Source organism: Callionymus lyra, chromosome 6 (genome assembly GCF_982586985.1).
Source record: "Callionymus lyra chromosome 6, fCalLyr1.hap1.1, whole genome shotgun sequence".
In the NCBI taxonomy this organism is placed as follows: Eukaryota; Metazoa; Chordata; class Actinopteri; order Syngnathiformes; family Callionymidae; genus Callionymus; species Callionymus lyra.
Window position 1 is genome coordinate 31016889 of NC_141823.1, and position 23761 is coordinate 31040649.

Genomic DNA, 23761 nt, shown 5'->3' on the forward strand with positions numbered 1-23761 from the left:
ATGGCTCTACCCATCGCACGTCAGACTGTCTTCTCTCGACCAATCGTGTAACAGAGTTCCTTTAAGTGAAAAACCAATCATGAAGCAGAGGTGCTCTCAGCTCGACCAATCGTGTAACAGAGTTCCTTTAAGCGAAAACCAATCATGAAGCAGAGGGGGCTCGAGTGAGCCTGACCAATCACAGGCGCTAAACCCTCCCCCCCTGCGCGCGCATGAACTTGCTCATCTACCGACCCCCTCCCTCGCTACTTCATTTGCGTCACAAGGAGCGATTGCAGACTGTTACATTGAGAAGGTAAGTTTTTAATATTAAGGATTACTATCTAGCCATGTAAATAACATTTTATGTTTATTTTCTTGCATAAAATGTCGTGCATGCAACGCTAGTTATAACACACTACTTTTCAAAATATTTGTCACTACCCACGTTAGCTTTAATGTATGAATGAAATCCGCTTTAAATACATGTCAGTAATTTAACCAGAAAAATATTTCTAACTTTTATAACAAATAATCTATTTTTTGTCTGTGTTTTTGCCCGTCGAAGTAGGGCTTTGTTTCTTGTCTCCCGTTAATAACAATTACGCGCAAGGAGCAGTTATCTTACAAGAGTTTAATGATTTAAAGTCGAATAAAATTAAAAAATAAAATAAAATATTATGTTTAACATTTCCATGGTAAGAATAGGCATTGTGTTTTCGTTTTTCTACAGTTATTGGGGTGTTTTACAAACAGAATTTATTGTTTTTAAACAGAGTTTATTGTTTTTAAACAGAGTTTATTGTTTTTAAACAGAGTTTTACACGTTTTTAAACAGAGTTCTACACGTTTTACAAAGCATGCAGCCTTAGAAATTATAATATATTATAATTCACTTCTTTTTGCTTAATAAAAATGAGAAATTTGGGGATTTAATTTAACTTTATTACTTCCACAACAGATGAGTGCTAGACCAAAGTCCCACAAGCCCATGGGGGATGGTGAATGGATGGCCAGGTTGAAGGAAGGCCTTTGCCAATACAGGCGTCTGGCCCTCTGGAGCAGGCAACAGACCAGCTCCACGGCAGCGGAAGTGGCATGACCTCTATCAGAAGGTAAAAAATTATACATTCGTAAATACTTATAAACTGTGAGTAAATAACGCCAAAATATCTCCTCAGATTGAGAAGTGCCCTTTGCAGACCCGTGGACAAACTGTCCTGTTCGGAGGATCCACTGCCTGCTCTTGTGGCTTTCACGCCTCTAAAGTAATCTTTTTATTCATATAACATAAACACATGAGATTACATTGTGAGCTGAACATCAGCATGACGGTCATGTGTCGAATATTAGTTACTCTCAGCATTATGTTATGTTATAACACTATAACATTGCTGTCCTAATGCTACATTATTGCTGTTGTCAATCCAGTCGGGCCCTGCAACAACAACATCGGTGTCCCATGCTACCACCTCAACAGCAGTAGCAGCTGGGACATCAAGAGAAGGAACCGGGCCCTCACAGACTGAGGCTTTGGCGACGCCACGGTCATTCTTGAGACCTCCTCCCAGTTTATCGATGGTGAATAATAGTCTTTTTTTATTTCATTGTGCTCTTATCATTATGGTCTTGAAGTCTAACAAATGTCAAACACCCATTCATAATAATATAGTTACACACCTATAATACATGCATCTGGTTTCTTTATCTCTGCCCACAGTTAGACACAACACTTGTGAAATTGTATGGAGCATCAATCATGATCTAATACATTTTTTTCTTTTTGTAGTTCACAAAGTCTCGCTTTGGAGGGTCCAAGTCAGCTCTACTAAAGCCTAATTTAGTGAGCCGCAGCCCAAGTCCTTCTCCTCCACCACCACCCAAGCTTCCTAGCTCTGCTCCACGCAGCCCTGCTCCACGCAGCCCTGCTCCACGCAGCCCTGCTCCACGCAGCCCTGCTCCACGCAGCCCTGCTCCACCCCGCCCTGCTCCACCCCGCCCTGCTCCACGCATCCCTGCTCCACGCAGCCCTGCTCCACCCCGCCCTGCTCCACGCAGCCCTGCTCCACCCCGCCCTGCTCCACGCAGCCCTGCTCCACCCCGCCCTGCTCCACCCCGCCCTGCTCCACCCAGCCCTGCTCCACGCAGCCCTGCTCCACCCAGCCCTGCTCCACCCAGCCCTGCTCCACGCAGCCCTGCTCCACGCAGCCCTGCTCCACGCAGCCCTGCTCCACGCAGCCCTGCCTTTCCCCAACCAAGGATGCTCCTAGTGACACCATCCGCCCTTAGTGGGCCCTCTCTAGGAGTCTTCCTCTGTGCCTCTCCTGCACCTGTACATGCACCTGCACCTGCTCCAGCTCCGGTTAGAAGGGTGAACCGCAAGGAGGAGCACAACAGCTGTAAAAAATGTGGGCAGTTTAGGACAAAGGAGACTGGGCACAGTCAGTATCAGGGGAAAATGTACTGCCCTTCGACTGAGACTGTTCCTAAAGAGAAGTGGCTTGAGGATATTAAAAAAATATATATAATATGTATTGTATATAAAATATTTGGTTTTTTTACTGGTTTTGGGTTGATGTGTACATTTTTCTTGTGTGTTTTACTAAATTAAACATATATATATATTGAAACATCTGTTTGTGTTTTGCATGTTTCATCACATCACAAGAAAGAAAAGCAGAATATGTATCAACTTCCCTTAACATAACCAACATATTTTATTTAAATACAATGCCCATAGTTGATAAAACTGTCAATAGCATAACAACGATCACTAAAAATGGGATAAATTCAGTTTCCTGAATATTTCCCTTTCCCCTCCTTTTTTTCTCTTTTTTTCCTCTTTTTTCTTCTTTTTTCTTCCTCCCCCTTCTCCCCTCTTCTCTTCCTTCTTCCCCCCCCTTAACAGACTAACGTGCGCCAGCTTTGGCGCAATTGGTTAGCGCGTTCGGCTGTTAACCGAAAGGTTGGTGGTTCAAGCCCACCCAGGGACGGCCCAGTTTTGATAGGACCATCTCTAAACGAAGACCCATGGTGAATGCCATTGAAACTGAAGCTGGTACAACGGCAGCTTTTTTTTGCTTCACAATCCTCAACAATATAACAGTAACCCCACCTTTGTTCAAATTTGCTAAAGGATGATCAAAACTTTTAGGATGCTCTATGACAAAAATGGTTCCATGAAACACTTTCTATGACCAAGCAGTTTTTAAAGACAGTTGTTTTCATTGAACATATGAGGAAGCCCCAACAAAGCAGGGCATCAAAAAATTGGTAAAGACTCATGTTGTCCCTCTCCACGGAAATCTTTAGTAAAAGGCGAAAGATTTATACGATCTGAAGAGAAACACGAGTGAACTGATGAGCCAGTGGTTGAGAAGAAGGCGTATTTTCCATCAAGTGCCTTTAACTCATGGTGGGGAACGCTAGGCCATCTTACTCAATATATGTGAACCGCCAAAAATTCACTATCAACTCATTTTTTAGCCGCCCCGTGTGAGGCTCAGATCTCAAGACCTTCAGAACAATGTGCCGTCTACAGCCCAAACAAGGCCTTGATAGACATCAGAAATCAGGTGAGCCCGAATTATGGTGTCATTTCTGCAGGTAAGGATTTCACATACTTCCCAGTTTAATTTAACAAAATAAATCAAGTCTGTTACATGGGTGACATGTCTCTGTGGCGCATTTGGTTAGTGCGTTCGGCTGTTAACCGAAAGGTTTGTGGTTCAAGCCCAACCAGGGACGGCCCAGTTTTGAGAGTACCATCTCTAAACGAATGCCATTGAAACCGAAGCTGGTACAACGGCAGCTTTTTTTTGCTTCACAATCCTCAACAATATAACAGTAACCCCACCTTTGTTCAAATTTGCTAAAGGATGATCAAAACTTTTAGGATGCTCTATGACAAAAATGGTTCCATGAAACACTTTCTATGACCAAGCAGTTTTTAAAGACAGTTGTTTTCATTGAACATATGAGGAAGCCCCAACAAAGCAGGGCATCAAAAAATTGGTAAAGACTCATGTTGTCCCTCTCCACGGAAATCTTTAGTAAAAGGCGAAAGATTTATACGATCTGAAGAGAAACACGAGTGAACTGATGAGCCAGTGGGTGAGAAGAAGGCGTATTTTCCATCAAGTGCCTTTAACTCATGGTGGGGAACGCTAGGCCATCTTACTCAATATATGTGAACCGCCAAAAATTCACTATCAACTCATTTTTTAGGCGCCCCGTGTGAGGCTCAGATCTCAAGACCTTCAGAACAATGTGCCGTCTACAGCCCAAACAAGGCCTTGATAGACATCAGAAATCAGGTGAGCCCGAATTATGGTGTCATTTCTGCAGGTAAGGATTTCACATACTTCCCAGTTTAATTTAACAAAATAAATCAAGTCTGTTACATGGGTGACATGTCTCTGTGGCGCAATTGGTTAGCGCGTTCGGCTGTTAACCGAAAGGTTGGTGGTTCAAGCCCACCCAGGGACGGCCCAGTTTTGATAGGACCATCTCTAAACGAAGACCCATGGTGAATGCCATTGAAACTGAAGCTGGTACAACGGCAGCTTTTTTTTGCTTCACAATCCTCAACAATATAACAGTAACCCCACCTTTGTTCAAATTTGCTAAAGGATGATCAAAACTTTTAGGATGCTCTATGACAAAAATGGTTCCATGAAACACTTTCTATGACCAAGCAGTTTTTAAAGACAGTTGTTTTCATTGAACATATGAGGAAGCCCCAACAAAGCAGGGCATCAAAAAATTGGTAAAGACTCATGTTGTCCCTCTCCACGGAAATCTTTAGTAAAAGGCGAAAGATTTATACGATCTGAAGAGAAACACGAGTGAACTGATGAGCCAGTGGTTGAGAAGAAGGCGTATTTTCCATCAAGTGCCTTTAACTCATGGTGGGGAACGCTAGGCCATCTTACTCAATATATGTGAACCGCCAAAAATTCACTATCAACTCATTTTTTAGCCGCCCCGTGTGAGGCTCAGATCTCAAGACCTTCAGAACAATGTGCCGTCTACAGCCCAAACAAGGCCTTGATAGACATCAGAAATCAGGTGAACCCGAATTATGGTGTCATTTCTGCAGGTAAGGATTTCATATACTTCCCAGTTTAATTTAACAAAATAAATCAAGTCTGTTACATGGGTGACATGTCTCTGTGGCGCATTTGGTTAGTGCGTTCGGCTGTTAACCGAAAGGTTTGTGGTTCAAGCCCAACCAGGGACGGCCCAGTTTTGAGAGTACCATCTCTAAACGAATGCCATTGAAACCGAAGCTGGTACAACGGCAGCTTTTTTTTGCTTCACAATCCTCAACAATATAACAGTAACCCCACCTTTGTTCAAATTTGCTAAAGGATGATCAAAACTTTTAGGATGCTCTATGACAAAAATGGTTCCATGAAACACTTTCTATGACCAAGCAGTTTTTAAAGACAGTTGTTTTCATTGAACATATGAGGAAGCCCCACCAAAGCAGGGCATCAAAAAATTGGTAAAGACTCATGTTGTCCCTCTCCACGGAAATCTTTAGTAAAAGGCGAAAGATTTATACGATCTGAAGAGAAACACGAGTGAACTGATGAGCCAGTGGGTGAGAAGAAGGCGTATTTTCCATCAAGTGCCTTTAACTCATGGTGGGGAACGCTAGGCCATCTTACTCAATATATGTGAACCGCCAAAAATTCACTATCAACTCATTTTTTAGGCGCCCCGTGTGAGGCTCAGATCTCAAGACCTTCAGAACAATGTGCCGTCTACAGCCCAAACAAGGCCTTGATAGACATCAGAAATCAGGTGAGCCCGAATTATGGTGTCATTTCTGCAGGTAAGGATTTCACATACTTCCCAGTTTAATTTAACAAAATAAATCAAGTCTGTTACATGGGTGACATGTCTCTGTGGCGCAATTGGTTAGCGCGTTCGGCTGTTAACCGAAAGGTTGGTGGTTCAAGCCCACCCAGGGACGGCCCAGTTTTGATAGGACCATCTCTAAACGAAGACCCATGGTGAATGCCATTGAAACCGAAGCTGGTACAACGGCAGCTTTTTTTTGCTTCACAATCCTCAACAATATAACAGTAACCCCACCTTTGTTCAAATTTGCTAAAGGATGATCAAAACTTTTAGGATGCTCTATGACAAAAATGGTTCCATGAAACACTTTCTATGACCAAGCAGTTTTTAAAGACAGTTGTTTTCATTGAACATATGAGGAAGCCCCACCAAAGCAGGGCATCAAAAAATTGGTAAAGACTCATGTTGTCCCTCTCCACGGAAATCTTTAGTAAAAGGCGAAAGATTTATACGATCTGAAGAGAAACACGAGTGAACTGATGAGCCAGTGGTTGAGAAGAAGGCGTATTTTCCATCAAGTGCCTTTAACTCATGGTGGGGAACGCTAGGCCATCTTACTCAATATATGTGAACCGCCAAAAATTCACTATCAACTCATTTTTTAGCCGCCCCGTGTGAGGCTCAGATCTCAAGACCTTCAGAACAATGTGCCGTCTACAGCCCAAACAAGGCCTTGATAGACATCAGAAATCAGGTGAGCCCGAATTATGGTGTCATTTCTGCAGGTAAGGATTTCACATACTTCCCAGTTTAATTTAACAAAATAAATCAAGTCTGTTACATGGGTGACATGTCTCTGTGGCGCATTTGGTTAGTGCGTTCGGCTGTTAACCGAAAGGTTTGTGGTTCAAGCCCAACCAGGGACGGCCCAGTTTTGAGAGTACCATCTCTAAACGAATGCCATTGAAACCGAAGCTGGTACAACGGCAGCTTTTTTTTGCTTCACAATCCTCAACAATATAACAGTAACCCCACCTTTGTTCAAATTTGCTAAAGGATGATCAAAACTTTTAGGATGCTCTATGACAAAAATGGTTCCATGAAACACTTTCTATGACCAAGCAGTTTTTAAAGACAGTTGTTTTCATTGAACATATGAGGAAGCCCCAACAAAGAAGGGCATCAAAAAATTGGTAAAGACTCATGTTGTCCCTCTCCACGGAAATCTTTAGTAAAAGGCGAAAGATTTATACGATCTGAAGAGAAACACGAGTGAACTGATGAGCCAGTGGGTGAGAAGAAGGCGTATTTTCCATCAAGTGCCTTTAACTCATGGTGGGGAACGCTAGGCCATCTTACTCAATATATGTGAACCGCCAAAAATTCACTATCAACTCATTTTTTAGGCGCCCCGTGTGAGGCTCAGATCTCAAGACCTTCAGAACAATGTGCCGTCTACAGCCCAAACAAGGCCTTGATAGACATCAGAAATCAGGTGAGCCCGAATTATGGTGTCATTTCTGCAGGTAAGGATTTCACATACTTCCCAGTTTAATTTAACAAAATAAATCAAGTCTGTTACATGGGTGACATGTCTCTGTGGCGCATTTGGTTAGTGCGTTCGGCTGTTAACCGAAAGGTTTGTGGTTCAAGCCCAACCAGGGACGGCCCAGTTTTGAGAGTACCATCTCTAAACGAATGCCATTGAAACCGAAGCTGGTACAACGGCAGCTTTTTTTTGCTTCACAATCCTCAACAATATAACAGTAACCCCACCTTTGTTCAAATTTGCTAAAGGATGATCAAAACTTTTAGGATGCTCTATGACAAAAATGGTTCCATGAAACACTTTCTACAATGTTTTCATTGAACATATGAGGAAGCCCCAACAAAGAAGGGCATCAAAAAATTGGTAAAGACTCATGTTGTCCCTCTCCACGGAAATCTTTAGTAAAAGGCGAAAGATTTATACGATCTGAAGAGAAACACGAGTGAACTGATGAGCCAGTGGGTGAGAAGAAGGCGTATTTTCCATCAAGTGCCTTTAACTCATGGTGGGGAACGCTAGGCCATCTTACTCAATATATGTGAACCGCCAAAAATTCACTATCAACTCATTTTTTAGGCGCCCCGTGTGAGGCTCAGATCTCAAGACCTTCAGAACAATGTGCCGTCTACAGCCCAAACAAGGCCTTGATAGACATCAGAAATCAGGTGAGCCCGAATTATGGTGTCATTTCTGCAGGTAAGGATTTCACATACTTCCCAGTTTAATTTAACAAAATAAATCAAGTCTGTTACATGGGTGACATGTCTCTGTGGCGCATTTGGTTAGTGCGTTCGGCTGTTAACCGAAAGGTTTGTGGTTCAAGCCCAACCAGGGACGGCCCAGTTTTGAGAGTACCATCTCTAAACGAATGCCATTGAAACCGAAGCTGGTACAACGGCAGCTTTTTTTTGCTTCACAATCCTCAACAATATAACAGTAACCCCACCTTTGTTCAAATTTGCTAAAGGATGATCAAAACTTTTAGGATGCTCTATGACAAAAATGGTTCCATGAAACACTTTCTATGACCAAGCAGTTTTTAAAGACAGTTGTTTTCATTGAACATATGAGGAAGCCCCAACAAAGAAGGGCATCAAAAAATTGGTAAAGACTCATGTTGTCCCTCTCCACGGAAATCTTTAGTAAAAGGCGAAAGATTTATACGATCTGAAGAGAAACACGAGTGAACTGATGAGCCAGTGGGTGAGAAGAAGGCGTATTTTCCATCAAGTGCCTTTAACTCATGGTGGGGAACGCTAGGCCATCTTACTCAATATATGTGAACCGCCAAAAATTCACTATCAACTCATTTTTTAGGCGCCCCGTGTGAGGCTCAGATCTCAAGACCTTCAGAACAATGTGCCGTCTACAGCCCAAACAAGGCCTTGATAGACATCAGAAATCAGGTGAGCCCGAATTATGGTGTCATTTCTGCAGGTAAGGATTTCACATACTTCCCAGTTTAATTTAACAAAATAAATCAAGTCTGTTACATGGGTGACATGTCTCTGTGGCGCAATTGGTTAGCGCGTTCGGCTGTTAACCGAAAGGTTGGTGGTTCAAGCCCGCCCAGGGACGGCCCAGTTTTGATAGGACCATCTCTAAACGAAGACCCATGGTGAATGCCATTGAAACTGAAGCTGGTACAACGGCAGCTTTTTTTTGCTTCACAATCCTCAACAATATAACAGTAACCCCACCTTTGTTCAAATTTGCTAAAGGATGATCAAAACTTTTAGGATGCTCTATGACAAAAATGGTTCCATGAAACACTTTCTATGACCAAGCAGTTTTTAAAGACAGTTGTTTTCATTGAACATATGAGGAAGCCCCAACAAAGAAGGGCATCAAAAAATTGGTAAAGACTCATGTTGTCCCTCTCCACGGAAATCTTTAGTAAAAGGCGAAAGATTTATACGATCTGAAGAGAAACACGAGTGAACTGATGAGCCAGTGGGTGAGAAGAAGGCGTATTTTCCATCAAGTGCCTTTAACTCATGGTGGGGAACGCTAGGCCATCTTACTCAATATATGTGAACTGCCAAAAATTCACTATCAACTCATTTTTTAGGCGCCCCGTGTGAGGCTCAGATCTCAAGACCTTCAGAACAATGTGCCGTCTACAGCCCAAACAAGGCCTTGATAGACATCAGAAATCAGGTGAGCCCGAATTATGGTGTCATTTCTGCAGGTAAGGATTTCACATACTTCCCAGTTTAATTTAACAAAATAAATCAAGTCTGTTACATGGGTGACATGTCTCTGTGGCGCTACCCATCGCACGTCAGACTGTCTTCTCTCGACCAATCGTGTAACAGAGTTCCTTTAAGTGAAAAACCAATCATGAAGCAGAGGTGCTCTCAGCTCGACCAATCGTGTAACAGAGTTCCTTTAAGCGAAAACCAATCATGAAGCAGAGGGGGCTCGAGTGAGCCTGACCAATCACAGGCGCTAAACCCTCCCCCCCTGCGCGCGCATGAACTTGCTCATCTACCGACCCCCTCCCTCGCTACTTCATTTGCGTCACAAGGAGCGATTGCAGACTGTTACATTGAGAAGGTAAGTTTTTAATATTAAGGATTACTATCTAGCCATGTAAATAACATTTTATGTTTATTTTCTTGCATAAAATGTCGTGCATGCAACGCTAGTTATAACACACTACTTTTCAAAATATTTGTCACTACCCACGTTAGCTTTAATGTATGAATGAAATCCGCTTTAAATACATGTCAGTAATTTAACCAGAAAAATATTTCTAACTTTTATAACAAATAATCTATTTTTTGTCTGTGTTTTTGCCCGTCGAAGTAGGGCTTTGTTTCTTGTCTCCCGTTAATAACAATTACGCGCAAGGAGCAGTTATCTTACAAGAGTTTAATGATTTAAAGTCGAATAAAATTAAAAAATAAAATAAAATATTATGTTTAACATTTCCATGGTAAGAATAGGCATTGTGTTTTCGTTTTTCTACAGTTATTGGGGTGTTTTACAAACAGAATTTATTGTTTTTAAACAGAGTTTATTGTTTTTAAACAGAGTTTTACACGTTTTTAAACAGAGTTCTACACGTTTTACAAAGCATGCAGCCTTAGAAATTATAATATATTATAATTCACTTCTTTTTGCTTAATAAAAATGAGAAATTTGGGGATTTAATTTAACTTTATTACTTCCACAACAGATGAGTGCTAGACCAAAGTCCCACAAGCCCATGGGGGATGGTGAATGGACGGCCAGGTTGAAGGAAGGCCTTTGCCAATACAGGCGTCTGGCCCTCTGGAGCAGGCAACAGACCAGCTCCACGGCAGCGGAAGTGGCATGACCTCTATCAGAAGGTAAAAAATTATACATTCGTAAATACTTATAAACTGTGAGTAAATAACGCCAAAATATCTCCTCAGATTGAGAAGTGCCCTTTGCAGACCCGTGGACAAACTGTCCTGTTCGGAGGATCCACTGCCTGCTCTTGTGGCTTTCACGCCTCTAAAGTAATCTTTTTATTCATATAACATAAACACATGAGATTACATTGTGAGCTGAACATCAGCATGACGGTCATGTGTCGAATATTAGTTACTCTCAGCATTATGTTATGTTATAACACTATAACATTGCTGTCCTAATGCTACATTATTGCTGTTGTCAATCCAGTCGGGCCCTGCAACAACAACATCGGTGTCCCATGCTACCACCTCAACAGCAGTAGCAGCTGGGACATCAAGAGAAGGAACCGGGCCCTCACAGACTGAGGCTTTGGCGACGCCACGGTCATTCTTGAGACCTCCTCCCAGTTTATCGATGGTGAATAATAGTCTTTTTTTATTTCATTGTGCTCTTATCATTATGGTCTTGAAGTCTAACAAATGTCAAACACCCATTCATAATAATATAGTTACACACCTATAATACATGCATCTGGTTTCTTTATCTCTGCCCACAGTTAGACACAACACTTGTGAAATTGTATGGAGCATCAATCATGATCTAATACATTTTTTTCTTTTTGTAGTTCACAAAGTCTCGCTTTGGAGGGTCCAAGTCAGCTCTACTAAAGCCTAATTTAGTGAGCCGCAGCCCAAGTCCTTCTCCTCCACCACCACCCAAGCTTCCTAGCTCTGCTCCACGCAGCCCTGCTCCACGCAGCCCTGCTCCACGCAGCCCTGCTCCACCCCGCCCTGCTCCACCCCGCCCTGCTCCACGCAGCCCTGCTCCACGCAGCCCTGCTCCACCCCGCCCTGCTCCACGCAGCCCTGCTCCACCCCGCCCTGCTCCACCCCGCCCTGCTCCACGCAGCCCTGCTCCACCCCGCCCTGCTCCACCCCGCCCTGCTCCACCCAGCCCTGCTCCACGCAGCCCTGCTCCACGCAGCCCTGCTCCACGCAGCCCTGCTCCACCCTGCCTTGCTCCACCCAGCCCTGCTCCACGCAGCCCTGCTCCACGCAGCCCTGCTCCACCCCGCCCTGCTCCACGCAGCCCTGCTCCACCCCGCCCTGCTCCACCCCGCCCTGCTCCACGCAGCCCTGCTCCACCCCGCCCTGCTCCACCCCGCCCTGCTCCACCCAGCCCTGCTCCACGCAGCCCTGCTCCACGCAGCCCTGCTCCACCCTGCCTTGCTCCACCCAGCCCTGCTCCACGCAGCCCTGCTCCACGCAGCCCTGCCTTTCCCCAACCAAGGATGCTCCTAGTGACACCATCCGCCCTTAGTGGGCCCTCTCTAGGAGTCTTCCTCTGTGCCTCTCCTGCACCTGTACATGCACCTGCTCCAGCTCCGGTTAGAAGGGTGAACCGCAAGGAGGAGCACAACAGCTGTAAAAAATGTGGGCAGTTTAGGACAAAGGAGACTGGGCACAGTCAGTATCAGGGGAAAATGTACTGCCCTTCGACTGAGACTGTTCCTAAAGAGAAGTGGCTTGAGGATATTAAAAAAATATATATAATATGTATTGTATATAAAATATTTGTTTTTTTTACTGGTTTTGGGTTGATGTGTAAATTTTTCTTGTGTGTTTTACTAAATTAAACATATATATATATTGAAACATCTGTTTGTGTTTTGCATGTTTCATCACATCACAAGAAAGAAAAGCAGAATATGTATCAACTTCCCTTAACATAACCAACATATTTTATTTAAATACAATGCCCATAGTTGATAAAAACTGTCAATAGCATAACAACGATCACTAAAAATGGGATAAATTCAGTTTCCTGAATATTTCCCTTTCCCCTCCTTTTTTTCTCTTTTTTTCCTCTTTTTTCCTCTTTTTTCTTCTTTTTTCTTCCTCCCCCTTCTCCCCTCTTCTCTTCCTTCTTCCCCCCCCTTAACAGACTAACGTGCGCCAGCTTTGGCGCAATTGGTTAGCGCGTTCGGCTGTTAACCGAAAGGTTGGTGGTTCAAGCCCACCCAGGGACGGCCCAGTTTTGATAGGACCATCTCTAAACGAAGACCCATGGTGAATGCCATTGAAACCGAAGCTGGTACAACGGCAGCTTTTTTTTGCTTCACAATCCTCAACAATATAACAGTAACCCCACCTTTGTTCAAATTTGCTAAAGGATGATCAAAACTTTTAGGATGCTCTATGACAAAAATGGTTCCATGAAACACTTTCTATGACCAAGCAGTTTTTAAAGACAGTTGTTTTCATTGAACATATGAGGAAGCCCCACCAAAGCAGGGCATCAAAAAATTGGTAAAGACTCATGTTGTCCCTCTCCACGGAAATCTTTAGTAAAAGGCGAAAGATTTATACGATCTGAAGAGAAACACGAGTGAACTGATGAGCCAGTGGTTGAGAAGAAGGCGTATTTTCCATCAAGTGCCTTTAACTCATGGTGGGGAACGCTAGGCCATCTTACTCAATATATGTGAACCGCCAAAAATTCACTATCAACTCATTTTTTAGCCGCCCCGTGTGAGGCTCAGATCTCAAGACCTTCAGAACAATGTGCCGTCTACAGCCCAAACAAGGCCTTGATAGACATCAGAAATCAGGTGAGCCCGAATTATGGTGTCATTTCTGCAGGTAAGGATTTCACATACTTCCCAGTTTAATTTAACAAAATAAATCAAGTCTGTTACATGGGTGACATGTCTCTGTGGCGCATTTGGTTAGTGCGTTCGGCTGTTAACCGAAAGGTTTGTGGTTCAAGCCCAACCAGGGACGGCCCAGTTTTGAGAGTACCATCTCTAAACGAATGCCATTGAAACCGAAGCTGGTACAACGGCAGCTTTTTTTTGCTTCACAATCCTCAACAATATAACAGTAACCCCACCTTTGTTCAAATTTGCTAAAGGATGATCAAAACTTTTAGGATGCTCTATGACAAAAATGGTTCCATGAAACACTTTCTACAATGTTTTCATTGAACATATGAGGAAGCCCCAACAAAATAGGGCATCAAAAAATTGGTAAAGACTCATGTTGTCCCTCTCCACGGAAATCTTTAGTAAAAGGCGAAAGATTTATACGATCTGAAGAGAAACACGAGTGAACTGATGAGCCAGTGGGTGAGAAGAAGGCGTATTTTCCATCAAGTGCCTTTAACTCATGGTGGGGAACGCTAGGCCATCTTACTCAATATATGTGAACCGCCAAAAATTCACTATCAACTCATTTTTTAGGCGCCCCGTGTGAGGCTCAGATCTCAAGACCTTCAGAACAATGTGCCGTCTACAGCCCAAACAAGGCCTTGATAGACATCAGAAATCAGGTGAGCCCGAATTATGGTGTCATTTCTGCAGGTAAGGATTTCACATACTTCCCAGTTTAATTTAACAAAATAAATCAAGTCTGTTACATGGGTGACATGTCTCTGTGGCGCATTTGGTTAGTGCGTTCGGCTGTTAACCGAAAGGTTTGTGGTTCAAGCCCAACCAGGGACGGCCCAGTTTTGAGAGTACCATCTCTAAACGAATGCCATTGAAACCGAAGCTGGTACAACGGCAGCTTTTTTTTGCTTCACAATCCTCAACAATATAACAGTAACCCCACCTTTGTTCAAATTTGCTAAAGGATGATCAAAACTTTTAGGATGCTCTATGACAAAAATGGTTCCATGAAACACTTTCTATGACCAAGCAGTTTTTAAAGACAGTTGTTTTCATTGAACATATGAGGAAGCCCCAACAAAGAAGGGCATCAAAAAATTGGTAAAGACTCATGATGTCCCTCTCCACGGAAATCTTTAGTAAAAGGCGAAAGATTTATACGATCTGAAGAGAAACACGAGTGAACTGATGAGCCAGTGGGTGAGAAGAAGGCGTATTTTCCATCAAGTGCCTTTAACTCATGGTGGGGAACGCTAGGCCATCTTACTCAATATATGTGAACCGCCAAAAATTCACTATCAACTCATTTTTTAGGCGCCCCGTGTGAGGCTCAGATCTCAAGACCTTCAGAACAATGTGCCGTCTACAGCCCAAACAAGGCCTTGATAGACATCAGAAATCAGGTGAGCCCGAATTATGGTGTCATTTCTGCAGGTAAGGATTTCACATACTTCCCAGTTTAATTTAACAAAATAAATCAAGTCTGTTACATGGGTGACATGTCTCTGTGGCGCAATTGGTTAGCGCGTTCGGCTGTTAACCGAAAGGTTGGTGGTTCAAGCCCACCCAGGGACGGCCCAGTTTTGATAGGACCATCTCTAAACGAAGACCCATGGTGAATGCCATTGAAACTGAAGCTGGTACAACGGCAGCTTTTTTTTGCTTCACAATCCTCAACAATATAACAGTAACCCCACCTTTGTTCAAATTTGCTAAAGGATGATCAAAACTTTTAGGATGCTCTATGACAAAAATGGTTCCATGAAACACTTTCTATGACCAAGCAGTTTTTAAAGACAGTTGTTTTCATTGAACATATGAGGAAGCCCCAACAAAGAAGGGCATCAAAAAATTGGTAAAGACTCATGTTGTCCCTCTCCACGGAAATCTTTAGTAAAAGGCGAAAGATTTATACGATCTGAAGAGAAACACGAGTGAACTGATGAGCCAGTGGGTGAGAAGAAGGCGTATTTTCCATCAAGTGCCTTTAACTCATGGTGGGGAACGCTAGGCCATCTTACTCAATATATGTGAACTGCCAAAAATTCACTATCAACTCATTTTTTAGGCGCCCCGTGTGAGGCTCAGATCTCAAGACCTTCAGAACAATGTGCCGTCTACAGCCCAAACAAGGCCTTGATAGACATCAGAAATCAGGTGAGCCCGAATTATGGTGTCATTTCTGCAGGTAAGGATTTCACATACTTCCCAGTTTAATTTAACAAAATAAATCAAGTCTGTTACATGGGTGACATGTCTCTGTGGCGCAATTGGTTAGCGCGTTCGGCTGTTAACCGAAAGGTTGGTGGTTCAAGCCCACCCAGGGACGGCCCAGTTTTGATAGGACCATCTCTAAACGAAGACCCATGGTGAATGCCATTGAAACCGAAGCTGGTACAACGGCAGCTTTTTTTTGCTTCACAATCCTCAACAATATAACAGTTCAAATTTGCTAAAGGATGATCAAAACTTTTAGGATGCTCTATGACAAAAATGGTTCCATGAAACACTTTCTATGACCAAGCAGTTTTTAAAGACAGTTGTTTTCATTGAACATATGAGGAAGCCCCACCAAAGCAGGGCATCAAAAAATTGGTAAAGACTCATGTTGTCCCTCTCCACGGAAATCTTTAGTAAAAGGCGAAAGATTTATACGATCTGAAGAGAAACACGAGTGAACTGATGAGCCAGTGGGTGAGAAGAAGGCGTATTTTCCATCAAGTGCCTTTAACTCATGGTGGGGAACGCTAGGCCATCTTACTCAATATATGTGAACCGCCAAAAATTCACTATCAACTCATTTTTTAGCCGCCCCGTGTGAGGCTCAGATCTCAAGACCTTCAGAACAATGTGCCGTCTACAGCCCAAACAAGGCCTTGATAGACATCAGAAATCAGGTGAGCCCGAATTATGGTGTCATTTCTGCAGGTAAGGATTTCACATACTTCCCAGTTTAATTTAACAAAATAAATCAAGTCTGTTACATGGGTGACATGTCTCTGTGGCGCATTTGGTTAGTGCGTTCGGCTGTTAACCGAAAGGTTTGTGGTTCAAGCCCAACCAGGGACGGCCCAGTTTTGAGAGTACCATCTCTAAACGAATGCCATTGAAACCGAAGCTGGTACAACGGCAGCTTTTTTTTGCTTCACAATCCTCAACAATATAACAGTAACCCCACCTTTGTTCAAATTTGCTAAAGGATGATCAAAACTTTTAGGATGCTCTATGACAAAAATGGTTCCATGAAACACTTTCTATGACCAAGCAGTTTTTAAAGACAGTTGTTTTCATTGAACATATGAGGAAGCCCCAACAAAGCAGGGCATCAAAAAATTGGTAAAGACTCATGTTGTCCCTCTCCACGGAAATCTTTAGTAAAAGGCGAAAGATTTATACGATCTGAAGAGAAACACGAGTGAACTGATGAGCCAGTGGGTGAGAAGAAGGCGTATTTTCCATCAAGTGCCTTTAACTCATGGTGGGGAACGCTAGGCCATCTTACTCAATATATGTGAACCGCCAAAAATTCACTATCAACTCATTTTTTAGGCGCCCCGTGTGAGGCTCAGATCTCAAGACCTTCAGAACAATGTGCCGTCTACAGCCCAAACAAGGCCTTGATAGACATCAGAAATCAGGTGAGCCCGAATTATGGTGTCATTTCTGCAGGTAAGGATTTCACATACTTCCCAGTTTAATTTAACAAAATAAATCAAGTCTGTTACATGGGTGACATGTCTCTGTGGCGCAATTGGTTAGCGCGTTCGGCTGTTAACCGAAAGGTTGGTGGTTCAAGCCCACCCAGGGACGGCCCAGTTTTGATAGGACCATCTCTAAACGAAGACCCATGGTGAATGCCATTGAAACTGAAGCTGGTACAACGGCAGCTTTTTTTTGCTTCACAATCCTCAACAATATAACAGTAACCCCACCTTTGTTCAAATTTGCTAAAGGATGATCAAAACTTTTAGGATGCTCTATGACAAAAATGGTTCCATGAAACACTTTCTATGACCAAGCAGTTTTTAAAGACAGTTGTTTTCATTGAACATATGAGGAAGCCCCAACAAAGCAGGGCATCAAAAAATTGGTAAAGACTCATGTTGTCCCTCTCCACGGAAATCTTTAGTAAAAGGCGAAAGATTTATACGATCTGAAGAGAAACACGAGTGAACTGATGAGCCAGTGGTTGAGAAGAAGGCGTATTTTCCATCAAGTGCCTTTAACTCATGGTGGGGAACGCTAGGCCATCTTACTCAATATATGTGAACCGCCAAAAATTCACTATCAACTCATTTTTTAGCCGCCCCGTGTGAGGCTCAGATCTCAAGACCTTCAGAACAATGTGCCGTCTACAGCCCAAACAAGGCCTTGATAGACATCAGAAATCAGGTGAACCCGAATTATGGTGTCATTTCTGCAGGTAAGGATTTCATATACTTCCCAGTTTAATTTAACAAAATAAATCAAGTCTGTTACATGGGTGACATGTCTCTGTGGCGCATTTGGTTAGTGCGTTCGGCTGTTAACCGAAAGGTTTGTGGTTCAAGCCCAACCAGGGACGGCCCAGTTTTGAGAGTACCATCTCTAAACGAATGCCATTGAAACCGAAGCTGGTACAACGGCAGCTTTTTTTTGCTTCACAATCCTCAACAATATAACAGTAACCCCACCTTTGTTCAAATTTGCTAAAGGATGATCAAAACTTTTAGGATGCTCTATGACAAAAATGGTTCCATGAAACACTTTCTATGACCAAGCAGTTTTTAAAGACAGTTGTTTTCATTGAACATATGAGGAAGCCCCAACAAAGCAGGGCATCAAAAAATTGGTAAAGACTCATGTTGTCCCTCTCCACGGAAATCTTTAGTAAAAGGCGAAAGATTTATACGATCTGAAGAGAAACACGAGTGAACTGATGAGCCAGTGGGTGAGAAGAAGGCGTATTTTCCATCAAGTGCCTTTAACTCATGGTGGGGAACGCTAGGCCATCTTACTCAATATATGTGAACCGCCAAAAATTCACTATCAACTCATTTTTTAGGCGCCCCGTGTGAGGCTCAGATCTCAAGACCTTCAGAACAATGTGCCGTCTACAGCCCAAACAAGGCCTTGATAGACATCAGAAATCAGGTGAGCCCGAATTATGGTGTCATTTCTGCAGGTAAGGATTTCACATACTTCCCAGTTTAATTTAACAAAATAAATCAAGTCTGTTACATGGGTGACATGTCTCTGTGGCGCAATTGGTTAGCGCGTTCGGCTGTTAACCGAAAGGTTGGTGGTTCAAGCCCACCCAGGGACGGCCCAGTTTTGATAGGACCATCTCTAAACGAAGACCCATGGTGAATGCCATTGAAACTGAAGCTGGTACAACGGCAGCTTTTTTTTGCTTCACAATCCTCAACAATATAACAGTAACCCCACCTTTGTTCAAATTTGCTAAAGGATGATCAAAACTTTTAGGATGCTCTATGACAAAAATGGTTCCATGAAACACTTTCTATGACCAAGCAGTTTTTAAAGACAGTTGTTTTCATTGAACATATGAGGAAGCCCCAACAAAGCAGGGCATCAAAAAATTGGTAAAGACTCATGTTGTCCCTCTCCACGGAAATCTTTAGTAAAAGGCGAAAGATTTATACGATCTGAAGAGAAACACGAGTGAACTGATGAGCCAGTGGTTGAGAAGAAGGCGTATTTTCCATCAAGTGCCTTTAACTCATGGTGGGGAACGCTAGGCCATCTTACTCAATATATGTGAACCGCCAAAAATTCACTATCAACTCATTTTTTAGCCGCCCCGTGTGAGGCTCAGATCTCAAGACCTTCAGAACAATGTGCCGTCTACAGCCCAAACAAGGCCTTGATAGACATCAGAAATCAGGTGAACCCGAATTATGGTGTCATTTCTGCAGGTAAGGATTTCATATACTTCCCAGTTTAATTTAACAAAATAAATCAAGTCTGTTACATGGGTGACATGTCTCTGTGGCGCATTTGGTTAGTGCGTTCGGCTGTTAACCGAAAGGTTTGTGGTTCAAGCCCAACCAGGGACGGCCCAGTTTTGAGAGTACCATCTCTAAACGAATGCCATTGAAACCGAAGCTGGTACAACGGCAGCTTTTTTTTGCTTCACAATCCTCAACAATATAACAGTAACCCCACCTTTGTTCAAATTTGCTAAAGGATGATCAAAACTTTTAGGATGCTCTATGACAAAAATGGTTCCATGAAACACTTTCTATGACCAAGCAGTTTTTAAAGACAGTTGTTTTCATTGAACATATGAGGAAGCCCCAACAAAGCAGGGCATCAAAAAATTGGTAAAGACTCATGTTGTCCCTCTCCACGGAAATCTTTAGTAAAAGGCGAAAGATTTATACGATCTGAAGAGAAACACGAGTGAACTGATGAGCCAGTGGTTGAGAAGAAGGCGTATTTTCCATCAAGTGCCTTTAACTCATGGTGGGGAACGCTAGGCCATCTTACTCAATATATGTGAACCGCCAAAAATTCACTATCAACTCATTTTTTAGCCGCCCCGTGTGAGGCTCAGATCTCAAGACCTTCAGAACAATGTGCCGTCTACAGCCCAAACAAGGCCTTGATAGACATCAGAAATCAGGTGAGCCCGAATTATGGTGTCATTTCTGCAGGTAAGGATTTCACATACTTCCCAGTTTAATTTAACAAAATAAATCAAGTCTGTTACATGGGTGACATGTCTCTGTGGCGCATTTGGTTAGTGCGTTCGGCTGTTAACCGAAAGGTTTGTGGTTCAAGCCCACCCAGGGACGGCCCAGTTTTGAGAGTACCATCTCTAAACGAATGCCATTGAAACCGAAGCTGGTACAACGGCAGCTTTTTTTTGCTTCACAATCCTCAACAATATAACAGTAACCCCACCTTTGTTCAAATTTGCTAAAGGATGATCAAAACTTTTAGGATGCTCTATGACAAAAATGGTTCCATGAAACACTTTCTATGACCAAGCAGTTTTTAAAGACAGTTGTTTTCATTGAACATATGAGGAAGCCCCACCAAAGCAGGGCATCAAAAAATTGGTAAAGACTCATGTTGTCCCTCTCCACGGAAATCTTTAGTAAAAGGCGAAAGATTTATACGATCTGAAGAGAAACACGAGTGAACTGATGAGCCAGTGGTTGAGAAGAAGGCGTATTTTCCATCAAGTGCCTTTAACTCATGGTGGGGAACGCTAGGCCATCTTACTCAATATATGTGAACCGCCAAAAATTCACTATCAACTCATTTTTTAGCCGCCCCGTGTGAGGCTCAGATCTCAAGACCTTCAGAACAATGTGCCGTCTACAGCCCAAACAAGGCCTTGATAGACATCAGAAATCAGGTGAACCCGAATTATGGTGTCATTTCTGCAGGTAAGGATTTCACATACTTCCCAGTTTAATTTAACAAAATAAATCAAGTCTGTTACATCGGTGACATGTCTCTGTGGCGCATTTGGTTAGTGCGTTCGGCTGTTAACCGAAAGGTTTGTGGTTCAAGCCCAACGGCCCAGTTTTGAGAGTACCATCTCTAAACGAAGACCCATGGTGAATGCCATTGAAACCGAAGCTGGTACAACGGCAGCTTTTTTTTGCTTCACAATCCTCAACAATATAACAGTAACCCCACCTTTGTTCAAATTTGCTAAAGGATGATCAAAACTTTTAGGATGCTCTATGACAAAAATGGTTCCATGAAACACTTTCTATGACCAAGCAGTTTTTAAAGACAGTTGTTTTCATTGAACATATGAGGAAGCCCCAACAAAGCAGGGCATCAAAAAATTGGTAAAGACTCATATTGTCCCTCTCCACGGAAATCTTTAGTAAAAGGCGAAAGGTTTATACGATCTGAAGAGAAACACGAGTGAACTGATGAGCCAGTGGTTGAGAAGAAGGCGTATTTTCCATCAAGTGCCTTTAACTCATGGTGGGGAACGCTAGGCCATCTTACTCAATATATGTGAACCGCCAAAAATTCACTATCAACTCATTTTTTAGGCGCCCCGTGTGAGGCTCAGATCTCAAGACCTTCAGAACAATGTGCCGTCTACAGCCCAAACAAGGCCTTGATAGACATCAGAAATCAGGTGAACCCGAATTATGGTGTCATTTCTGCAGGTAAGGATTTCACATACTTCCCAGTTTAATTTAACAAAATAAATCAAGTCTGTTACATGGGTGACATGTCTCTGTGGCGCATTTGGTTAGTGCGTTCGGCTGTTAACCGAAAGGTTTGTGGTTCAAGCCCAACGGCCCAGTTTTGAGAGTACCATCTCTAAACGAAGACCCATGGTGAATGCCATTGAAACCGAAGCTGGTACAACGGCAGCTTTTTTTTGCTTCACAATCCTCAACAATATAACAGTAACCCCACCTTTGTTCAAATTTGCTAAAGGATGATCAAAACTTTTAGGATGCTCTATGACAAAAATGGTTCCATGAAACACTTTCTATGACCAAGCAGTTTTTAAAGACAGTTGTTTTCATTGAACATATGAGGAAGCCCCAACAAAGCAGGGCATCAAAAAATTGGTAAAGACTCATATTGTCCCTCTCCACGGAAATCTTTAGTAAAAGGCGAAAGGTTTATACGATCTGAAGAGAAACACGAGTGAACTGATGAGCCAGTGGTTGAGAAGAAGGCGTATTTTCCATCAAGTGCCTTTAACTCATGGTGGGGAACGCTAGGCCATCTTACTCAATATATGTGAACCGCCAAAAATTCACTATCAACTCATTTTTTAGGCGCCCCGTGTGAGGCTCAGATCTCAAGACCTTCAGAACAATGTGCCGTCTACAGCCCAAACAAGGCCTTGATAGACATCAGAAATCAGGTGAACCCGAATTATGGTGTCATTTCTGCAGGTAAGGATTTCACATACTTCCCAGTTTAATTTAACAAAATAAATCAAGTCTGTTACATGGGTGACATGTCTCTGTGGCGCAATTGGTTAGCGCGTTCGGCTGTTAACCGAAAGGTTGGTGGTTCAAGCCCACCCAGGGACGGCCCAGTTTTGATAGGACCATCTCTAAACGAAGACCCATGGTGAATGCCATTGAAACCGAAGCTGGTACAACGGCAGCTTTTTTTTGCTTCACAATCCTCAACAATATAACAGTAACCCCACCTTTGTTCAAATTTGCTAAAGGATGATCAAAACTTTTAGGATGCTCTATGACAAAAATGGTTCCATGAAACACTTTCTATGACCAAGCAGTTTTTAAAGACAGTTGTTTTCATTGAACATATGAGGAAGCCCCAACAAAGCAGGGCATCAAAAAATTGGTAAAGACTCATGTTGTCCCTCTCCACGGAAATCTTTAGTAAAAGGCGAAAGATTTATACGATCTGAAGAGAAACACGAGTGAACTGATGAGCCAGTGGGTGAGAAGAAGGCGTATTTTCCATCAAGTGCCTTTAACTCATGGTGGGGAACGCTAGGCCATCTTACTCAATATATGTGAACCGCCAAAAATTCACTATCAACTCATTTTTTAGGCGCCCCGTGTGAGGCTCAGATCTCAAGACCTTCAGAACAATGTGCCGTCTACAGCCCAAACAAGGCCTTGATAGACATCAGAAATCAGGTGAGCCCGAATTATGGTGTCATTTCTGCAGGTAAGGATTTCACATACTTCCCAGTTTAATTTAACAAAATAAATCAAGTCTGTTACATGGGTGACATGTCTCTGTGGCGCAATTGGTTAGCGCGTTCGGCTGTTAACCGAAAGGTTGGTGGTTCAAGCCCACCCAGGGACGGCCCAGTTTTGATAGGACCATCTCTAAACGAAGACCCATGGTGAATGCCATTGAAACCGAAGCTGGTACAACGGCAGCTTTTTTTTGCTTCACAATCCTCAACAATATAACAGTAACCCCACCTTTGTTCAAATTTGCTAAAGGATGATCAAAACTTTTAGGATGCTCTATGACAAAAATGGTTCCATGAAACACTTTCTATGACCAAGCAGTTTTTAAAGACAGTTGTTTTCATTGAACATATGAGGAAGCCCCAACAAAGCAGGGCATCAAAAAATTGGTAAAGACTCATGTTGTCCCTCTCCACGGAAATCTTTAGTAAAAGGCGAAAGATTTATACGATCTGAAGAGAAACACGAGTGAACTGATGAGCCAGTGGTTGAGAAGAAGGCGTATTTTCCATCAAGTGCCTTTAACTCATGGTGGGGAACGCTAGGCCATCTTACTCAATATATGTGAACCGCCAAAAATTCACTATCAACTCATTTTTTAGCCGCCCCGTGTGAGGCTCAGATCTCAAGACCTTCAGAACAATGTGCCGTCTACAGCCCAAACAAGGCCTTGATAGACATCAGAAA

The 23761-nt window shown here is 42.9% G+C and overlaps 1 protein-coding gene, 1 long non-coding RNA gene and 36 other non-coding genes across 39 annotated transcripts; 14 read left to right on the plus strand and 24 right to left on the minus strand.

The window, feature by feature from the left end:
• The first annotated feature begins 25 nt into the window (after positions 1 to 25).
• On the plus strand, positions 26 to 1901 carry LOC148078561 (uncharacterized). Of its 2 annotated transcripts, XR_015711438.1 has the most exons (5): positions 26 to 295; positions 941 to 1094; positions 1161 to 1247; positions 1411 to 1560; positions 1769 to 1901. It is a non-coding gene; the product is annotated as an uncharacterized LOC148078561 (long non-coding RNA). The 2 variants fall into 2 exon arrangements; XR_015711437.1 differs by having other exon boundaries at positions 26 to 1094.
• A 1000-nt stretch (positions 1902 to 2901) lies between these two features.
• Positions 2902 to 2972, plus strand: trnan-guu (transfer RNA asparagine (anticodon GUU)). Its single transcript has one exon. It is a non-coding gene; the product is annotated as a tRNA-Asn (tRNA).
• A 249-nt stretch (positions 2973 to 3221) lies between these two features.
• On the minus strand, positions 3222 to 3335 carry LOC148078563 (U5 spliceosomal RNA). Its single transcript, XR_015711795.1, has one exon. It is a non-coding gene; the product is annotated as a U5 spliceosomal RNA (small nuclear RNA).
• Positions 3336 to 3962: 627 nt separating this feature from the next.
• On the minus strand, positions 3963 to 4076 carry LOC148078564 (U5 spliceosomal RNA). Its single transcript, XR_015711806.1, has one exon. It is a non-coding gene; the product is annotated as a U5 spliceosomal RNA (small nuclear RNA).
• Positions 4077 to 4393: 317 nt separating this feature from the next.
• On the plus strand, positions 4394 to 4467 carry trnan-guu (transfer RNA asparagine (anticodon GUU)). Its single transcript has one exon. It is a non-coding gene; the product is annotated as a tRNA-Asn (tRNA).
• Positions 4468 to 4716: 249 nt separating this feature from the next.
• On the minus strand, positions 4717 to 4830 carry LOC148078566 (U5 spliceosomal RNA). The gene has a single exon (XR_015711487.1). It is a non-coding gene; the product is annotated as a U5 spliceosomal RNA (small nuclear RNA).
• A 627-nt stretch (positions 4831 to 5457) lies between these two features.
• On the minus strand, positions 5458 to 5571 carry LOC148078567 (U5 spliceosomal RNA). Its single transcript, XR_015711485.1, has one exon. It is a non-coding gene; the product is annotated as a U5 spliceosomal RNA (small nuclear RNA).
• Positions 5572 to 5888: 317 nt separating this feature from the next.
• Positions 5889 to 5962, plus strand: trnan-guu (transfer RNA asparagine (anticodon GUU)). Its single transcript has one exon. It is a non-coding gene; the product is annotated as a tRNA-Asn (tRNA).
• A 249-nt stretch (positions 5963 to 6211) lies between these two features.
• On the minus strand, positions 6212 to 6325 carry LOC148078569 (U5 spliceosomal RNA). Its single transcript, XR_015711486.1, has one exon. It is a non-coding gene; the product is annotated as a U5 spliceosomal RNA (small nuclear RNA).
• Positions 6326 to 6952: 627 nt separating this feature from the next.
• LOC148078570 (U5 spliceosomal RNA) lies at positions 6953 to 7066 on the minus strand. The gene has a single exon (XR_015711530.1). It is a non-coding gene; the product is annotated as a U5 spliceosomal RNA (small nuclear RNA).
• Positions 7067 to 7671: 605 nt separating this feature from the next.
• On the minus strand, positions 7672 to 7785 carry LOC148078571 (U5 spliceosomal RNA). Its single transcript, XR_015711532.1, has one exon. It is a non-coding gene; the product is annotated as a U5 spliceosomal RNA (small nuclear RNA).
• Positions 7786 to 8412: 627 nt separating this feature from the next.
• On the minus strand, positions 8413 to 8526 carry LOC148078572 (U5 spliceosomal RNA). The gene has a single exon (XR_015711533.1). It is a non-coding gene; the product is annotated as a U5 spliceosomal RNA (small nuclear RNA).
• Positions 8527 to 8843: 317 nt separating this feature from the next.
• On the plus strand, positions 8844 to 8917 carry trnan-guu (transfer RNA asparagine (anticodon GUU)). Its single transcript has one exon. It is a non-coding gene; the product is annotated as a tRNA-Asn (tRNA).
• Positions 8918 to 9166: 249 nt separating this feature from the next.
• On the minus strand, positions 9167 to 9280 carry LOC148078574 (U5 spliceosomal RNA). Its single transcript, XR_015711534.1, has one exon. It is a non-coding gene; the product is annotated as a U5 spliceosomal RNA (small nuclear RNA).
• A 535-nt stretch (positions 9281 to 9815) lies between these two features.
• Positions 9816 to 12126, plus strand: LOC148078575 (uncharacterized). Its single transcript, XM_087793988.1, has 6 exons — positions 9816 to 9898; positions 10587 to 10677; positions 10744 to 10830; positions 10994 to 11143; positions 11352 to 11504; positions 12061 to 12126. Exons 1-6 carry the CDS (start codon positions 9816 to 9818, stop codon positions 12124 to 12126), a joined length of 630 nt encoding a protein of 209 aa, XP_087650114.1.
• Positions 12127 to 12684: 558 nt separating this feature from the next.
• On the plus strand, positions 12685 to 12755 carry trnan-guu (transfer RNA asparagine (anticodon GUU)). Its single transcript has one exon. It is a non-coding gene; the product is annotated as a tRNA-Asn (tRNA).
• A 249-nt stretch (positions 12756 to 13004) lies between these two features.
• On the minus strand, positions 13005 to 13118 carry LOC148078577 (U5 spliceosomal RNA). The gene has a single exon (XR_015711488.1). It is a non-coding gene; the product is annotated as a U5 spliceosomal RNA (small nuclear RNA).
• Positions 13119 to 13723: 605 nt separating this feature from the next.
• Positions 13724 to 13837, minus strand: LOC148078578 (U5 spliceosomal RNA). Its single transcript, XR_015711481.1, has one exon. It is a non-coding gene; the product is annotated as a U5 spliceosomal RNA (small nuclear RNA).
• Positions 13838 to 14464: 627 nt separating this feature from the next.
• On the minus strand, positions 14465 to 14578 carry LOC148078579 (U5 spliceosomal RNA). The gene has a single exon (XR_015711550.1). It is a non-coding gene; the product is annotated as a U5 spliceosomal RNA (small nuclear RNA).
• Positions 14579 to 14895: 317 nt separating this feature from the next.
• Positions 14896 to 14969, plus strand: trnan-guu (transfer RNA asparagine (anticodon GUU)). The gene has a single exon. It is a non-coding gene; the product is annotated as a tRNA-Asn (tRNA).
• A 249-nt stretch (positions 14970 to 15218) lies between these two features.
• LOC148078581 (U5 spliceosomal RNA) lies at positions 15219 to 15332 on the minus strand. The gene has a single exon (XR_015711535.1). It is a non-coding gene; the product is annotated as a U5 spliceosomal RNA (small nuclear RNA).
• A 317-nt stretch (positions 15333 to 15649) lies between these two features.
• Positions 15650 to 15723, plus strand: trnan-guu (transfer RNA asparagine (anticodon GUU)). Its single transcript has one exon. It is a non-coding gene; the product is annotated as a tRNA-Asn (tRNA).
• Positions 15724 to 15958: 235 nt separating this feature from the next.
• Positions 15959 to 16072, minus strand: LOC148078583 (U5 spliceosomal RNA). The gene has a single exon (XR_015711489.1). It is a non-coding gene; the product is annotated as a U5 spliceosomal RNA (small nuclear RNA).
• Positions 16073 to 16699: 627 nt separating this feature from the next.
• LOC148078584 (U5 spliceosomal RNA) lies at positions 16700 to 16813 on the minus strand. Its single transcript, XR_015711498.1, has one exon. It is a non-coding gene; the product is annotated as a U5 spliceosomal RNA (small nuclear RNA).
• Positions 16814 to 17130: 317 nt separating this feature from the next.
• On the plus strand, positions 17131 to 17204 carry trnan-guu (transfer RNA asparagine (anticodon GUU)). Its single transcript has one exon. It is a non-coding gene; the product is annotated as a tRNA-Asn (tRNA).
• Positions 17205 to 17453: 249 nt separating this feature from the next.
• Positions 17454 to 17567, minus strand: LOC148078586 (U5 spliceosomal RNA). The gene has a single exon (XR_015711509.1). It is a non-coding gene; the product is annotated as a U5 spliceosomal RNA (small nuclear RNA).
• Positions 17568 to 18194: 627 nt separating this feature from the next.
• On the minus strand, positions 18195 to 18308 carry LOC148078587 (U5 spliceosomal RNA). Its single transcript, XR_015711520.1, has one exon. It is a non-coding gene; the product is annotated as a U5 spliceosomal RNA (small nuclear RNA).
• Positions 18309 to 18625: 317 nt separating this feature from the next.
• Positions 18626 to 18699, plus strand: trnan-guu (transfer RNA asparagine (anticodon GUU)). The gene has a single exon. It is a non-coding gene; the product is annotated as a tRNA-Asn (tRNA).
• Positions 18700 to 18948: 249 nt separating this feature from the next.
• LOC148078589 (U5 spliceosomal RNA) lies at positions 18949 to 19062 on the minus strand. The gene has a single exon (XR_015711531.1). It is a non-coding gene; the product is annotated as a U5 spliceosomal RNA (small nuclear RNA).
• Positions 19063 to 19689: 627 nt separating this feature from the next.
• On the minus strand, positions 19690 to 19803 carry LOC148078590 (U5 spliceosomal RNA). Its single transcript, XR_015711542.1, has one exon. It is a non-coding gene; the product is annotated as a U5 spliceosomal RNA (small nuclear RNA).
• A 317-nt stretch (positions 19804 to 20120) lies between these two features.
• Positions 20121 to 20194, plus strand: trnan-guu (transfer RNA asparagine (anticodon GUU)). Its single transcript has one exon. It is a non-coding gene; the product is annotated as a tRNA-Asn (tRNA).
• A 236-nt stretch (positions 20195 to 20430) lies between these two features.
• LOC148078592 (U5 spliceosomal RNA) lies at positions 20431 to 20544 on the minus strand. Its single transcript, XR_015711490.1, has one exon. It is a non-coding gene; the product is annotated as a U5 spliceosomal RNA (small nuclear RNA).
• Positions 20545 to 21177: 633 nt separating this feature from the next.
• Positions 21178 to 21291, minus strand: LOC148078593 (U5 spliceosomal RNA). Its single transcript, XR_015711628.1, has one exon. It is a non-coding gene; the product is annotated as a U5 spliceosomal RNA (small nuclear RNA).
• A 633-nt stretch (positions 21292 to 21924) lies between these two features.
• Positions 21925 to 22038, minus strand: LOC148078594 (U5 spliceosomal RNA). The gene has a single exon (XR_015711629.1). It is a non-coding gene; the product is annotated as a U5 spliceosomal RNA (small nuclear RNA).
• Positions 22039 to 22355: 317 nt separating this feature from the next.
• Positions 22356 to 22429, plus strand: trnan-guu (transfer RNA asparagine (anticodon GUU)). The gene has a single exon. It is a non-coding gene; the product is annotated as a tRNA-Asn (tRNA).
• A 249-nt stretch (positions 22430 to 22678) lies between these two features.
• On the minus strand, positions 22679 to 22792 carry LOC148078596 (U5 spliceosomal RNA). The gene has a single exon (XR_015711553.1). It is a non-coding gene; the product is annotated as a U5 spliceosomal RNA (small nuclear RNA).
• Positions 22793 to 23109: 317 nt separating this feature from the next.
• trnan-guu (transfer RNA asparagine (anticodon GUU)) lies at positions 23110 to 23183 on the plus strand. Its single transcript has one exon. It is a non-coding gene; the product is annotated as a tRNA-Asn (tRNA).
• Positions 23184 to 23432: 249 nt separating this feature from the next.
• Positions 23433 to 23546, minus strand: LOC148078598 (U5 spliceosomal RNA). Its single transcript, XR_015711564.1, has one exon. It is a non-coding gene; the product is annotated as a U5 spliceosomal RNA (small nuclear RNA).
• Between the last annotated feature and the right edge of the window lie 215 nt (positions 23547 to 23761).

What these genes read in the sequence shown, in the direction of transcription:
- LOC148078575 (XM_087793988.1), top strand. Translation starts at nt 9,816, where the DNA reads ATGAACTTGCTCATCTACCGACCCCCTCCCTCGCTACTTCATTTGCGT. An exon ending in GTGGCTTTCACGCCTCTAAA is followed by an intron (nt 10,831 to 10,993) that starts GTAATCTTTTTA and finishes TTGTCAATCCAG; the next exon opens with TCGGGCCCTGCAACAACAAC. An exon ending in GCCCTGCTCCACGCAGCCCT is followed by an intron (nt 11,505 to 12,060) that starts GCTCCACCCCGC and finishes GGCCCTCTCTAG; the next exon opens with GAGTCTTCCTCTGTGCCTCT.